This window comes from Alosa alosa, chromosome 20, assembly GCF_017589495.1.
Source record: "Alosa alosa isolate M-15738 ecotype Scorff River chromosome 20, AALO_Geno_1.1, whole genome shotgun sequence".
NCBI classification, from domain to species: Eukaryota; Metazoa; Chordata; class Actinopteri; order Clupeiformes; family Clupeidae; genus Alosa; species Alosa alosa.
The window spans coordinates 28,859,216-28,870,957 of NC_063208.1; the positions used below are offsets into that span (position 1 = coordinate 28,859,216).

The 11,742-nt window shown below is 44.4% G+C and overlaps 2 protein-coding genes across 2 annotated transcripts; one reads left to right on the forward strand and one right to left on the reverse strand.

The window, feature by feature from the left end:
- Positions 1-20: 20 nt before the first annotated feature.
- On the forward strand, positions 21-5,670 carry nelfe (negative elongation factor complex member E). The gene is made up of 13 exons (XM_048229198.1): positions 21-57; positions 169-238; positions 518-612; positions 734-803; positions 888-1,033; positions 1,133-1,207; positions 2,399-2,442; positions 2,603-2,712; positions 3,239-3,520; positions 3,804-3,948; positions 4,245-4,299; positions 5,193-5,295; positions 5,386-5,670. The coding sequence occupies exons 3-13, from the start codon at positions 538-540 to the stop codon at positions 5,463-5,465; spliced, it is 1,185 nt and encodes a 394-aa protein (XP_048085155.1). The 5' UTR covers positions 21-57; positions 169-238; positions 518-537; the 3' UTR covers positions 5,466-5,670.
- A 1,280-nt stretch (positions 5,671-6,950) lies between these two features.
- Positions 6,951-11,722, reverse strand: LOC125285003 (zinc finger and BTB domain-containing protein 12-like). The gene is made up of 5 exons (XM_048229185.1): positions 11,199-11,722; positions 9,808-10,011; positions 8,905-9,099; positions 8,213-8,419; positions 6,951-8,009 (listed from the first exon to the last, which is right to left on the reverse strand). The coding sequence occupies exons 2-5, from the start codon at positions 10,009-10,011 to the stop codon at positions 6,951-6,953; spliced, it is 1,665 nt and encodes a 554-aa protein (XP_048085142.1). The 5' UTR covers positions 11,199-11,722.
- Between the last annotated feature and the right edge of the window lie 20 nt (positions 11,723-11,742).

Consider the following 11,742-nt stretch of genomic DNA (forward strand, 5'->3'; position numbering starts at 1 on the left):
TGGGTGATTCTTACATTTCAAAACATAATTGCAACTTTTTGTGAGATAATAAAAAAAGTATGTTGGTGTGGTTTCTTTCATTGGTTATTATTGTATTATCCAAAAGTATAACGTGAATAACTGTTTTATTTATTATTTATTCATCATTCGACCGATTTGTCCCAACAGAGCTATGACATCATTTTCCTGCGCCTGTGTTGATGTGGAGAATCGGTGGGAATTATTTGAAGCCAGAAAGGTTTGCTTAATAAGACAATGCAAACATGCAGTTATTATATTAAAACATAGTTATCTGGTTTTAATGTAACCGTTGATATAATAGTCTAGTACACTGCCCATTGAATTGCTTAATTTGATCGATTCTATTAACGTTAGCACACATTCGATTAGCAAGCGGTGCAAGCAGATGATGATGATGATGATGTTAACGTTAATGATGTTATATGCTATCAGCGTTTCACATGTAACAACTCAACTCTGCAATAGAAATAGTGAAACTGCTGATATCCTTTTATAGGTTTAAACAGCGTGATCAAGATGGTCGTCTTTCCAAGTTCTTTAACAGAGGAAGAAGAGGCATTGCAAAAGAAGTATGCCAAATTGAAAAAGAAGGTAAGAGTCATACAATGTGTGTGCACTTGTTATGACATGAGCACTTGCACGCGTACATAAACGACGAGGATTTGTTTTTGTTCCACCTGACAATGTTTCAGTCGCATGTTTTTCCTTTCAGAAAAAGGCCCTCCTGGCTTTGAAGAAACAGAGCTCCACTAATCAGAACAATCAGGCAGGACTGAAGAGAAGTATGTGTTAAGGTCGACAGTTAGTAAGTGAAACAGCTGCTAGACGAACTTCTGTTTATGTCGAATTTTCTCTTCTTTTCTCAGCCTTGTCAGACCAACCTGTGCTGGACTCAGCATCAGCTACAGAACAGGCAAAGAAACTCATTAAGTCTGGGGCCATCAGTGCTATCAAATCAGAAAATAAGAACTCTGGTTTCAAGCGCTCACGGACATTGGAATGCAAACTTAAGGTGAAGACTGTATTCCACATTGGTTAAGAGTGTACTAATTGTGAGCTACAGTATAATAATTGGTGTAAGTAATGGTTATCCTTTCTTCTTTTGTTTTAGGACCCAGAGAAAGGGCCGGCCCCAGCCTTTCAGCCATTTCAAAGAAGCTTCTCCACTGATGATGAGCCTTCTGAGGTAAATGTCTCACAAATGACTCACACAGAAACTTGGGTCTATCACAAAAGCTGAGCAGTGGACTCAATGAACACACACAGTGCAACTGTCTGTGTTGTATAAAGCTACTGTATGGGTAAAGATGTGTGCCCACAGAGAATCATCAGTAGTGTCTCGTAACACAACAGCAAGCAATACTAAACACTGACACTGTGCTTCTGCTAGGCTGACACGTTACAAAACATGCTGTAAATGGTTATGTAACTGAGATCAACTGATGTAACAATATGAAATGGAAAGAACTAATGAAACTCACCCATCATCAACAATGAGCACTTAAAACATTCAATGTCTTAAAGTGTAAGTTCATTGTAAATTGACCCATAGCCCTGTTGTATAAGCTCACCACATGCAGCCCATCGGAAAAAGAATGAGATCATTTGGGACAACGTAGGCCAAGTTATGGACAGGCAGCTTAAAGCAGACCAATGGGGGCATCAAAACTGAAACTGAAAGTAACTTACCACTGCCCCATGGGTCTGCTTTAAAGGTGCTCTAAGCGATGCCACACGTTTTTTAGGCTAAAACATTTTATGTCACTTACTGCAAACAGCACCTAACCAACCGCTAGCTCTCTGTGTCCTGAATACACTGTAAAAAAATGCAATCTCTCTGACAGCCCAGGCTCCAAGAACGGCAACAAAAACAACCTGGGAAAACCTAGCCCATAAAAACATAACAAACTGTTCCAGCAAATCACAGACGAGATGCGTGTTTAGGAGAGTTTCAATTGCACGGGAGCAGCATGGGAGGGAGGGGGAGGAAGTAGCGAGCTAGCTCTCTTTTCTGTTTGAAAGTCAACAGAAATGACATTGCCCAGCATCGCTTAGAGCCCCTTTAAGCTGCCCGTCCATAACTTGACCTATGTTGTCCCAAATTGTCTCATTATTTTTCCTATGGGCTGCATGTGATGAGCTTGAACAACAGGACTATGGGTCAATTTACACTGAACTTACACTTTAATGTCATTCACTGGGTTGCACTCTGTGCATACAAAAATGGGTTATATAAATAAAAGTGACTTGACTTGACTGTCTGCTCAGTTTGGTATACAGTACATCCTCTTTGGAAATGAAACCATGTTAATATGTATGAAAATCCCCATAAAGCTTTATTGTGGCGCTACTCAGTCTATTAATTTCCCTCTTCCAGTCTAGCAAAAGGACTCAAAGATCTCACAAATCTCTCTATGATTGGTAAGTATTAAGTTCAACTTGGTAACCTTTTTAATTGTTTTGAGTTTGGCCCACATTCTTTGAACAGTAGGTCCACACCGCATAAGCTAAGACATCTTTATCCATTATTTTTAATGTAAGTGTTTTGTAATTGTAATTGCATTCTTCCTCCCCCTTTCAGTTTTGTGACTCCAGGTGATCGTTCCCGTGAAGATGAGGAAGGAAGTGGGACGCCATTGCCTAGTGGGACGCCCTTGCCTAGTGGGACGCCATTGACGCCATTGCCTAGTGGGACGCCCTTGCCTAGTGGGGCGCCCTTGCCTAGTGGGGCGCCCTTGCCTAGTGGGGCGCCCTTGCCTAGTGGGGCGCCCTTGCCTAGTGGGGCGCCCTTGCCTAGTGGGGCGCCCTTGCCTAGTGGGGCGCCCTTGCCTAGTGGGGCGCCCTTGCCTAGTGGGGCGCCCTTGCCTAGTGGGGCGCCCTTGCCTAGTGGGGCGCCCTTGCCTAGTGGGGCGCCCTTGCCTAGTGGGGCGCCCTTGCCTAGTGGGGCGCCCTTGCCTAGTGGGGCGCCCTTGCCTAGTGGGGCGCCCTTGCCTAGTGGGGCGCCCTTGCCTAGTGGGGCGCCCTTGCCTAGTGGGGCGCCCTTGCCTAGTGGGGCGCCCTTGCCTAGTGGGGCGCCCTTGCCTAGTGGGGCGCCCTTGCCTAGTGGGGCGCCCTTGCCTAGTGGGGCGCCCTTGCCTAGTGGGGCGCCCTTGCCTAGTGGGGCGCCCTTGCCTAGTGCCCTTGCCTAGTGGGACGCCATTGACGCCATTGCCTAGTGGGACGCCCTTGCCTAGTGGGACGCCTTTGTCTAGTCGAGACACCGACCGTGACCAAGAGCGAGAACGTGAAGTGGAGCGAGAAAGAGATCGAGAAAGAGAGAGGGACCGGGAGAGAGACAGAGAGCGAGAGCGGGACAGGGGCAGAGAAAGAGACAGAGAGCGCGAGCGTGACCGCGACAGGAGTCGAGAGAGGGACCGTGATCGTGAGAGAGACCGCGAAAGAGACCGCGATCGGGAAAGAGACCGGGAGAGAGACCGGGACAGAGATGGACCATTCAGACGTGAGTGTCCACAGTGTTGTTTTAGAAATTTTTGCCAACATTTGTGCTGTATCTTAAACTACAACTCAAAACTGTATTGGTGTAATTGTCAATTGTTCATTGCTATTCATAAAATCTGACATGTATGTTTGCTTTTACATACATGTGCGAGATGTGTTATGGTGTATACATTTTATTAAATGTTTTTGTGTGCACTGTTGTAGTAGAGCGGGAGAAAGAAAAATGAAAAGTGATGCAATTTTATGAAACTTGGTAATATCTGGCTAATGTGCGTGTTGCTCAGGCTCTGACACATACCCTGAGCGGAGAGGTGCGCGGAAAGGCAACACGGTGTACGTCTATGGCACAGGCCTGGTGGAAGACAGCCTGCGCACTGCCTTTTCCCCACACGGCAACATCATCGACCTGTCCATGGACTCCCCTCGCAAGTATGTCTGCAGTCATGAGTACAGCTGCCCCCAAATTCAGTCTGACAAAAACATTACTGTTCATTATGTGAAAGATTGTGGCTTTAAAATACTAAAATGGATTTTTAATGAAGGAAAGCTTGCTTGAACTAGTTAAATTAGATCAACAAATAAATCTAATATTGTCTCTAGTGTTATTATCACTAACAGTAAATGTTTGGTATGTTGTACCTCCCTATTCCTACAGTATGTGTTGTAAGGCTGCTTCATAGAATAGTGACATGTCTCAGGGTAATGCTCTTTCTCTATCGCACCAGCTGTGCCTTTATCACTTTTGAGAAGATAGAGTCGGCTGACCAGGCTGTTGCAGAGGTGAGTGACACATGAAGACTTTTTTCACTTTCCTCAATTTTTGACACATCTTTCCTTTATAGATCTAGATAGGAATTGGGTTTGAGTATTTTCCAGGTTATGGAAAAATGTTTGTGCTTCCAGACTTTTGCATCTACAGTAGGCCTACTTTGTTTGGTGAACTCAAAAAGTAAAAACATTGGTGTGAAAGCACATTCCAACACAGACAGCTTCCTCTGTTCTGATCCAACAATAGGCCATTGCAGGTTTTTTGAGGGCTGTGAGTTCATAATCATACTAAGTGGTTGGCCTGGTTGGGTACAAATCCTAAATGACCAAATTACTAAAATCTTCTGCAACATAATAGCATATGTAACATGATTCTAAGATTATTTATTTAGGTGATGGTCATTTAGCCCTAATTTAAACGACGGGCAAAGTACCAAGTCAGTGAAGGAGCAAGGTGCCTCATGCATGAACTTTGTTGTGTTGTGTGGGTGCCATGTGAGAGGATTTAGCTGACCCATTAGTGTTTAGGATTAGGATCTTCCTTGTAGTGTTGAATTAGCAAACCCATTTAAAGTTAGCTTTAGTTAGACTTTAGATTTTGCACTTTGCCCAAAATTTAAATTAGGGCCCCCAGTTTTTTTTTTGGATAATGATGTCAAATATAGTCAGATAAATCTAACGCAAAGTCAGGAAATTTGAATATGGAAAAAAAGTATGGAATTTTGAAAAAGTGTAGGAACCCTGTATCATTGGAAAGACACCCACTTGCTTGATGCAAAGCTAATAGTAGGCAAATTGGTCTTGATCCATTTAATCAATCTGTTTCAACATCAGATGAAACAACAGGTAATATTATCTTTTGTATCACTCCATACACTCTCCATTTTTCTTTTTTTCTGTCTCAGTTGAATTGCACTTCAGTTGGTGACATTCCCATCAAAGTCAGCATTGCCAGAAAACAACCTATGCTGGAGGCAGCCACAGGCAAATCTGTCTGGGCTTCTCTGGGTAAGTCTCCAGTCTATCACAGAAGAAGGCTGTTGCACATGCTGTTTGCTATCCAAAAAAGTAATGCCTTGTTGTTTTTCTTCTCCACAGCTGTGCAGAACAGTGCGAAGGGTTCCTACAGAGATAAGAGAAACCAAGTTGTGTATGATACTGCAGACTTATTTAAGTAGGTTTGTCTAGTGCTGTTTCTTATGTAGTGTGAGTTGTGAAATCTTCTGCTAGTGCTCAATAGAAAGCCGGGGTGCTTGCTTTTGTACAGATGCATTTACAGATTAGTAACGTTTGTGCAAAGATGCTTTACTCCGTTCATGTTGACAGCAGCTTTTTTTCTTTTTTTCTGTGGCACTCAATAAAGCTTGTCAATACACTTTTCCATCCCGGGGTTCGTGTAGTGTGTGATGTGAAGTGTAGTGCACCTCAGTGTGTGTTGTACACACAGTTCTCATTGCACTGTAGAGTAGCATCACATGCATCTATCAGCATGTGTGCAAAAAGGTAAAAGCGTAGGTCAACGGGGGCGCTGTGTCGCAGCAGGCTACAGCGTCCGTACCATACACGGGTCCGAGTGCCCACGGGGACCCAGGTTCGAGTCCGACCTGCGGTCATGTCCCGATCCCACCCCATCTCTCTCTCCAATTCACTTCCTGTCTGTCTTCAGTGTCCTAAAAATATACTTAAAAAGCGTAGGTCAACAATTCTTTGAATTTTTATCACAGCATGTTCACTAGAACTCTCTGACTTGCTGTGGCATGACATTCATATTGAGCTGGCCATTATTGTATTATGTAAGAATGGTTTGAGCACTAATGCATCATGTGTGTAATCATTAATCAATATGTTACTTCATATTAGAGGATTTTGATGGTAAGCATCGGTGACATTTTTTAATTGTTGATAGATTATGACATTTATCTGCTTGACTTGAAAAACTGAATTAACTCTAAATGTGTAAACACTGCACAATACCAACAATGTCCAGGGGCATTCTTGCTAGAGCAGACACCAACACCAACCATTCTGTAGAATTGAATTAATGACAGCCTGGGCTAACGTTTAGCAAATGTGTAGTCACTAGTCATTTTCTGACATTACTTGTTTATTGATATGTCACACAGTTACACAGAAAAGACACGCTGGATACCCTAATCCGGTGGTTCTCAATCCTGCGTCTGCCCCTCCTGTATGTTTTCTACCTTCCTGTGCTCTCCATGCCTGATTGAACTTGTCAGCACCTGGGTTTCCATCCTACTCATTCACATATTTGAAGTGCGTTCATGAACATTTGGCTAAAGAAAAGGCCAGTCTGTGCGTTTCCATCCTGAACACACCTGATTTGGTTGATAGAGAGCAGTTTGAGTGCACTAATTTTAATCACTTGTGTCTGAGGCAGGAATATATAGAAGATAATGCAGGATGAGGACTCAGGGAGGATTGAGAACCACTTCCCTCACCCAAATAACCCAACATGACCCACAGTAAAACCTCTTGATTGATATTTACATCTTTACATTCTCCAACTCTTGAGCTGGAATCTTTATTCTCTAGTTTACTCACACACCACCGCTCCTCCTGAAAGACACAAGCCTGCCAGCAAACGACAGCCCAAATCGGCCTCACTTAACAGTCATGACAAAGGCAATCACCGTATCACTTTTTTAGATTCCTTCAACTGCCCCCCCGCCCTCGACCCCTCCCACCCCTCCCTCGACCCCTGCCTCACTCTCTCTCTGTGCCTCCATACAGTTCTGTGCAGTAGTCTTCCCGTGTTGCTCCTTTAGGTGGCGCCGCAGGGCTGGTTTGTGGGCAAAGCGCACTTGGCAGTAAGCGCAGCGGTGCGGGCGCTCGCCGCTGTGTAGGTTCATGTGATCGCACAGCGTGGCCTTCTGCGTGAAGGTCTTGTGGCACAGTGGGCATCGGTGCACCTTGGCCCCGCGGTGGACGCTCATGTGGCGGTTGAGGTTGCTGGCGTGAGTGAACTGCTTGCCGCAGCAGGGGCACACGTAAGGCAGATGGGTGGCGCGCATGTGCACGAGCAGAGATTGCGGCGACGGGAAGGCCAGACCGCAGTGGTCACATGCCACTGGACCCGACGCGCAAGATGTGGACCCCACCACAGCCACGGAATCGTCCGCACCTCCCCCCTCCTCGTCAGCTGGGACACCCATCACACCAATGCTTCCCCCGTCCCCATTAGAATCGTCCAGCCCGTAGCGCATGGCCATGTCCTCTGCGCTAGGCTCCTCTCCTAGAACCTCCTCCTGACTCTCGCCCAGCCCATATTGCATCCTGGGAGGGCTGTCTGTCTGGGCGTGAGCAGAGAGGTAGGCCGAGCCCAAATCGCCTCCCAGAGCCAGAATCTCTGCCGGGGAAGGGAAGCGCCAGGCCTCTTGGTAGTTCATGCCTGCTGGCCGGCGATCTCGAAGGGTGCCACGCTTGCGGTGCCTAAAACCTCTTCCTCGTCCAGTACGGGGCTCAAGAAGTCGACGCCTCCAGGTGCGTGGGCCCTCCCTGTCCAGTCCCCCAATGCGGCTCCCTCCCTCCAGCACCATGCCTGCCCCACTGGGGTCAGACTCGATAGGATCCTCCAAAATCACGGGCTCTCCCACCTCATCATCCTGGATTTCTTCAGGTTCCTGATCGTCCTCTTTTATACAAACCCTCAGAACCTCATAGTCACTGTAGTCATCATGCAAGGAGGCAGTGGATGCTCGTGCCTACATCACAAAAGAGAAGTGTGTCAATGTAGCTCATTAACCAAGATCTTGTTCTTTGCAAAGTTCAATCTCGGCTACAACTACTCAGCTACAGCAAAGAGTAAAATGGATCCTCTTTTGTCCCATTTGTACTGGGCTTCTTTTTCTATCCCTTTTAAACCTACTGGACAGACAAACCTAGGTGTGGCTCTGGGTTTATTCACCTTGATCTCTGAGAGAGCATGTGCTTCCCTGTGCTGGACGTCTGCCTGTGACAGTGAGTCTGTGTGGTGGCTCCCTGAGGCCTGAGAGACCACCTCTGGGCTGGGGGGCTGGGGGGCCGAGACACTCTCAGGTGAACCAGGCTGCACTGAGGGGCCACTGCCACTCACAGCCATGGCCATGGACAGTGGCTGCTCTGTTTTAACGGCCTGTGCAAGAAGAGATACAAAGAACCTTTTACCCAAGCCCTCATTCAACTCACTGGATGAAACTAAGTGCAAAGCTGAATGAATTTGCTGATGCAGACAGCATTTCCCTAGTCACTACTGTGATACAATTACAGATGACAGGCAAACCCAACCATAATCATTTGTTTACCTGAATAATTCAGATGAACAAAGTAGAAACACTTCCAAGTCTGTCAAACCCTTTGTTAATTATATCATACGTTGTCTGTATACCATCCACTACGTACCTCCTGATTCTCTACACAGCCAAACACTAATAGCCCTGAACTTCTCATTCACTGTTATCCTGTATAATTGGAATGGAGCTACAAACAGGTTCAATGTGATGATGTAATTTTTCAGATTCAGATGTAATGACTATGTAAAGAATAAATGTCACTGGCAGGGTGGTGGAGGATGTTACTTATAGGTACTGATGTTTCTGTTGTGTAGCAACTTTCCCTTACCCTGGTAGGGCTTGGATTCCTGGGTTGCATGTACATATTGAGGGCACCACGGCATTTCTCCACAATGTGCTCCATCTGCAGATAGCTGGCTGCAGTCAGGTAGTTGACGATGTCTTTGGAATGAAATTTCAACGAGCCTGTGTAACATGACTGGAGCAGTTTGCAGACAACAGTAGCACTGTGCAACACTGACACCTGGTGGTGAGAGAACAGGTCAGTGTCTTTTCAGAAATGTAGACTAGACAACTAAGTATAGTATAAATATATTTACTTTTTTGATCCCGTGAGGGAAATTTGGTCTCTGCATTTAACCCAATCGGTGAATTAGTGAAACACAAACAGCACACAGTGAACATACAGTGAGGTGAAGCACACACTAATCCTGGCGCAGTGAGCTGCCTGCTACAACGGCGGCGCTCAGGGAGCAGTGAGGGGTTAGTCAAGGGCACTTCAGCCGTGGCCCACTAACCAGTGGGCCACGGCTGCCCTGATGAAACTATGAATGCCGAAGAGTAAGACTAAGACTAATGACTAGTATATTATAACATTTCTAGTAAACTGTCAACTTCTGTATTAATATGATGTTTTTGCCAAATATCCAGTGTAATACAACTGAGGATGAGCACACAATAATTTGCCTTGAGGACAACAAATACATCATCTGTAAGCTGCAAGACCATCAACAGTCATCCTAATTCCTACAATGATTATATTCTTAAAAAATACTGGAAAACAGTATTATAAACTCAGACATTTCAGTGCAAATTTGGCCCTAAATATCTACAACATTAACAAAAACCTTTTAAAATAAAATAAAAAGCTTAAGAAAACAATGAAAGTCTGACTCCATCCTCAAGCCCTACAAGCACTTAGATCACCTTAAGAACTTGTTCTTTTGCGCACCTGTAATTCCGAGGAGGGGGACAGAAGAAACTGGTCCCTGAGAAATGGAGAGCAGGCAGCCAACACAACCTTGTGACCCCGAAATGCCTGACGACCACTGGCCACAATAGTGATGTCACAGAAATGTTGCTGGGTGCGCAGGGAGTTCATGTTGCGGAGGGCCACATCGCCGTGTCCCGGCAACTGAAAACACACCTCCTCCATCTATGTGGGGGGGAAATAACTGCAATTAGTGACCATTGAGCCATGAGTTAAAAGAGAATTCAGTACAGTACATTCTCTTCAGTACTGATATCAAAGACCTTTAGCTGGTTAACCAAAGCAACATACATAGAGTGCAACAAAAATATAGTACATTCTTTCTGCATGTCTCTCAACTGTCTCAATAACAAGTGTGTGCAGTTGTCATGGAGGCACAGATATCCAACTAAAATCTAAATGACTTAGCACAGCTCTTAGCACAGCTCTTATGCACTGCTCAATTGCTTTGTGCATAAGACGATTTTCACATCCAGCCTAATCATAACACATTTGCCTATTTTGTATGTCACTTGACAGTAATGAATGAACTGCTGAAGAGATGTAGCGTTAACAAAGTTATCTTCACTGTCACAAGTCTAATAGACTGTATGGTTGAGTCAGCCAGTCAGATGTCATGCATGGTCAAAGCCAGTTCGTCAATTTAGTAACTGTTAAAGATAGTATTGCTGGTTAATTACAATTAGTTACTACAATAGACTAAGTTAATACGAACTGCCCTCCATGTAACAAACTAGTAATAGCCGTGGCTCAAGACCTTTTCATCCTGCCAACTAGCAAGCTTTTGTTTATGTATAACGTTAACCTGGCTGATAGAATAGTCAACGACTTTTATCCATGATGTAAGGCAGGCAATCATATTATTATGATTGGTAACGTTACAGTGTTGTTTATGAACTTGTTAGATAGCATTACTTCTTGAGAAAATAAGGCCATTCATTCAAGGTTCATTACCTTGCTACAACACAGTGGCCAGGGAAATCGAATAGCAAATCACAGTAAACAACGTTGGGTGGCTAACGAAATCACTGGCTATGACAATAGGAAAACACATATTAAACTAGATGTATGTTGAATACACTTTTATCATCAGTTGCTTTTCCTATGACCTCAACATACTTTAATCGGGAACATCAGAGCCGCATGTTTAGTGGACAATGAAAACAAAAATCCTATTCTAAACGACTAGCTAATGTTAGCTAGACTAGCTGACGCTTCGTGAGACACAACCACTTGAGCTACTGCTAGCTAATTAGCTAGCAAGTCAGTTTCAGAGCTAGCTATCTTTTAGCCGTTCACGTTAGTTCAAGATGATACATAACCGAAACACAACAGAAACTGTTGAATCTTACCTGTTGTTAACTCAAAAAATTGAAAAAAGGCGCCGTTTGCCTGCAATTGTCTAGCCAGGTCAAAACTTGCAATTACTGTGTTGGTGGTTATATGAATATGTGTTGTTTACTTTTCACTGGTAAGCTTGCTCTCCTGTTTTTTGGTGCTGGCAACTTAACGGACACCAAACAGCCACTTCCCCACCACGGCCCATGTCAACACGTCCGATAAGTGTCTTAAATTTAAAGGGGAATAGCTTCTAGATTATTTTAGGGAATAATTAATTTCACATTAATGTGGCTTTCTTTTCCATTGAGAGACCCTGATTGCCCTTTTACTTTCTACAGAAAAAGTAGTTTCACTATATTCACTAGACTAGACACACGGTATTATCGAACACTTCTTGATGTTTTAACTTATCAGTTGAGACCAATACTAACTAAATACTAGTATCTATTAGACCAAGTGATAACAGTATGACACATCAGACAAGAACGTTTTTCCGGCGTGCACACAATGAGTATGCAAGATTTCCACAGTTTGTATTTAATCTGGTTGCAACAT